Source organism: Macaca mulatta, chromosome 16 (genome assembly GCF_049350105.2).
Source record: "Macaca mulatta isolate MMU2019108-1 chromosome 16, T2T-MMU8v2.0, whole genome shotgun sequence".
Classification (NCBI taxonomy): domain Eukaryota; kingdom Metazoa; phylum Chordata; class Mammalia; order Primates; family Cercopithecidae; genus Macaca; species Macaca mulatta.
In genome coordinates, this window is record NC_133421.1 from 46,331,971 (window position 1) to 46,335,488 (window position 3,518).

General features: G+C 58.3%; 1 protein-coding gene across 1 annotated transcript; it reads left to right on the forward strand.

Moving 5' to 3' along the window:
* The first annotated feature begins 845 nt into the window (after positions 1-845).
* On the forward strand, positions 846-3,143 carry LOC106995748 (TBC1 domain family member 3B-like). The gene is made up of 2 exons (XM_077973507.1): positions 846-1,028; positions 2,010-3,143. Exons 1-2 carry the CDS (start codon positions 857-859, stop codon positions 2,477-2,479), a joined length of 642 nt encoding a protein of 213 aa, XP_077829633.1. The 5' UTR covers positions 846-856; the 3' UTR covers positions 2,480-3,143.
* Positions 3,144-3,518: the final 375 nt, after the last annotated feature.

Consider the following 3,518-nt stretch of genomic DNA (forward strand, 5'->3'; position numbering starts at 1 on the left):
CCAGCCCAGGGCTCTGGCTCACCCACAGCCCACAGGAGGATCCGCCCACAGGGGGGCCCTCACAGGACACCCAAGCAAAACCCTCTGCCCAAGAGGGGTCATCCCAGGGCAATGACTGGCGCTCAGGACCAGCCTTACAGGCAGACTGGGCCAAGACCTGATTTGGGAGGGATCAGGGAAGCCTCAAGCCCTGGGCAAGCCCCTCTCTCCAGGAGCCACACCCCCACTCCAATGAGTGCCCCCCATGAGGAGCTGCAAGACCTTGTCTGACCCAGCGCCCTGGAGGGCTCAGGAAACCCTCATGGGGAAGGTCACTGACTCTGGGGACTGAAGCCCCAGTGGGCTCAGTTCGAGCCACCAGTCCCAGCCTGGAAGGGCTACAGTCTCCCACACCTGCTATCCCCACAGATCTCTCTTGGGCTCATCCTGCGCCTATGGGACGTGTATTTGCTGGAAGGAGAACAGGTGTTGATGCCGATGACAAGCATTGTCTTTAAAGTTCGGAGGAGTAAGTCTACATGTGCCCAGTGGGGCCTGGGGAGCCCTGAGGTCAGACCCCGACTTACCCGAGGGCAAATTCCTCACACTGTCCTCATGATCCTCTGTTCTGGCCCAGAGGGAGGTCTGGCCAGGTGGGCTGGGCAGGGCACAGTGACACCGAGCCCGTCCCCCACATGGCCCAGATGAAAGTCAGGAGTGTTGTGAGCACTTCCCTACCCACTTCCCCCGGCCACAGTCTCCTGTGCACATCTGAACCCCTGGGGTGGCCACAAAAGATTCCTGCATCGCCTAGTGGGAGACTGAAGTGGCCATGGGGTATCAGCTGTGCCCCCTCCCAGGGAACTCTCCTGGCCTGATGTCCACCCTGTCCCTAGAGCGCCTCACGAAGACGTCCAGGTGTGGCCTGTGGGCACGGTTTCGGAACCAGTTCTTCCATACCTGGGAGTTGGATGATGACTCTGTACTCAAGCGTCTTAGGGCCTCTATGAAGAAACTAACAAGGAAGCAAGGGGACCTGCCACCCCCAGGTGGGCTCCAGTGCCATGTCCCCTCCCATGTCACCCTCTGGGGCAGTCAATAGTGGGGGAGTGCCCGAGACCCGCAACCCTACTACCTGCGCCTTCCTCTTCACCTTTTCTTCCTCCTCTTCCTCCTGGACTCTAAGAAAGCACAGGAGGCCCACCGGTCCTCAGGGCAGGCGCTCAGTGCGTGTGTACTGGATGTGTTGTGCTGGCAGGAGGAGGATGTGGGCATGACCGTCCAACAAGCCCCCTCCCACATTCCACAGTGTCTCTGTCTCCCCATCACAAGGCTGTCAAGGGCACTAAAGAAGCCAGACCCATTTGTGGATAACCCCAGGCCTCCCTGCAAGCACCTACAGCCTCAGACAGCAGCAGAGGCCCCTCACTGCTGCACGCTCCTCCAAGGTTGCCAGGACAACCAGCCTTGAGCCAGGGAGACAAGGGAATCGGGTGTCCCTGACCCCAGAGCATTCAGGGAGAGGGCACAGGCAGGACCCCAGGCGAGAGCCAGAGCCCAGAATTCAGGCAGATGTAGGAACGGTCAGTCCTGGCATGGACTGGGCAGCCCAGGAAGGCAGAGGGTGACCCACCTCCAGGTCCCGTCACCCACTGTGGAGATGGGCCCCCATGTGAGGTGACAAGGGGCTGGGTGACATCCAAGTTCCCTCCCACCTGAGTTCTCACTGGGGGCTGTATCCTTGGTCCAACAGCCCTGGGACAAGGGTGTGTGTGGTAGGAATCCCCCAGCCAGTCCGAACCCTGGGAGCAGTCCTAGGAGCTACCTGTCATGCCCTGACAGCTTCCCCATGCCAGGTGGCACACACCCCTCCCTCAGGGATCAGCAGACTACAGGCGTGTCCTCAGTGTCAGGCCCCGGGGGCCCCACAGAGACCCCGAGGACTCCAGAGACCCAGGCAGGTGGGGCCCAGCCGGGAAAGGCCTGCATAGGCTCATTAGAGACGCTGACCATGTCTGTTTTCCTTTCAGACAAACCCGAGCAAGGGTCCTCAACACCCAGGCCTGTGCTGGCTTCACATGGCAGGATGATCCTCTGCAAGGGGGACAGACAGGCACCTCCAGGCCCACCAGCCCGGTTCCAGCGGCCCATTTGGCTAGTTTCCCCACCATGGGCACCTCGTTCTTCCACATCCTGTCCTGGTGGGGCTGTCCGGGAAGACACCTACCCTGTGGGCACTCAGGGTGTGCCCAGCCCGGCCCCGGCTCAGAGAAGACCTCAGGGTTCCTGGAGATTCCTGGAGTGGAACTCGATGCCCCGGCTCCCGACGGACCTGGATGTAGGGGGCCCTTGGTTCCCCCATTATGATTTCGAACAGAGCTGTTGGGTGCGTGTCCCTTCTGAATGTGTCCTGGACAGCCCCGGGACTGTGGGACAGGGCCAGCTCGAGAAGCCCACGGGGACCCTGACACCAGGCCCTGCCCAGGCCCATCAGGACTGAGGGAGGCAAGGAGATAAACCACTACAACAGGGCACCCCATCTGCGGACAAGAGACTTGCACCCAATTTCTAGAATGGCACCGTATCCCAGGAAGACCAGCTGGCCACCTGCTGGCAGGCGGAACACCCTGCGGAGGGGGTGAGATTGATTTTCACTGCACTGAGCCACAGTGTGGACATGGACTTCCAGCCCTGCACTGCACCCAGCACTGATTCCAACCAGGACACCCCCGTCGCAGCTAGGGACGAGCAGCAGTGCGCTCCCACCTCAGGGCCTTGCCTCTGCCGCCTCTACTTGGAAAATTCTCAGTTCCCTCCAGGCTTCTAGAAGCATCTAGGGCAGGGCTCATGGCTGGATAACTTCCTGAGGCTTAACAACCCAAGCAAACTTCACGTCCTCATTTTATTTTTTGTTAAACTTATGAAAATTGATTAAGAAAGTGTGCAGCTCGAAAGACCTTCACAGATGGGACACACCAGCCCCCAGATCACAAAGCCAACCATGCCCAGCCCCTCCCAGCACCCCCAGCCATGTGACCAGCTTTCTGAATTCCCACAACACCGTGTGCCTGCCTTTGTATTTTCAACTCATAGACGGTTAACCCCTTCATGTTTTAAAATAAATGTTTTCTGTTGAAATTATTTTAGCTATAAAAGATTGAAAAGGCACTACAGTGGCCTCCTATACCTTCCATCCAGCTGCCCCTAATAATGACATTTTGCAGCACCATGGCACATAGCAAATTTAGACTGGGTGTGGTGGCTCACACCTGTAATCCCAGCAATTTGAGAGGTGGAGGCAGGACGTTCAGGTTCACTTGAGTCTAGAAGTCTGGGACCAGCCTGGGAAACACAGGTGGACCCTGTCTCTAGAGAAAAGTCAAAGAAATTAGCCAGTCATGGTGGCGTGTGCCTATAGTCCCACCTAGTCAGGAGGCTGAGGCAGAACTGCTGGAGCCCATGAGTTCCAGAACGCAGTGAGCCATGACTGCACCACTGCACTCCAGCCTGGGTGACCGAGTGAGACTTTCCCTCTTAAA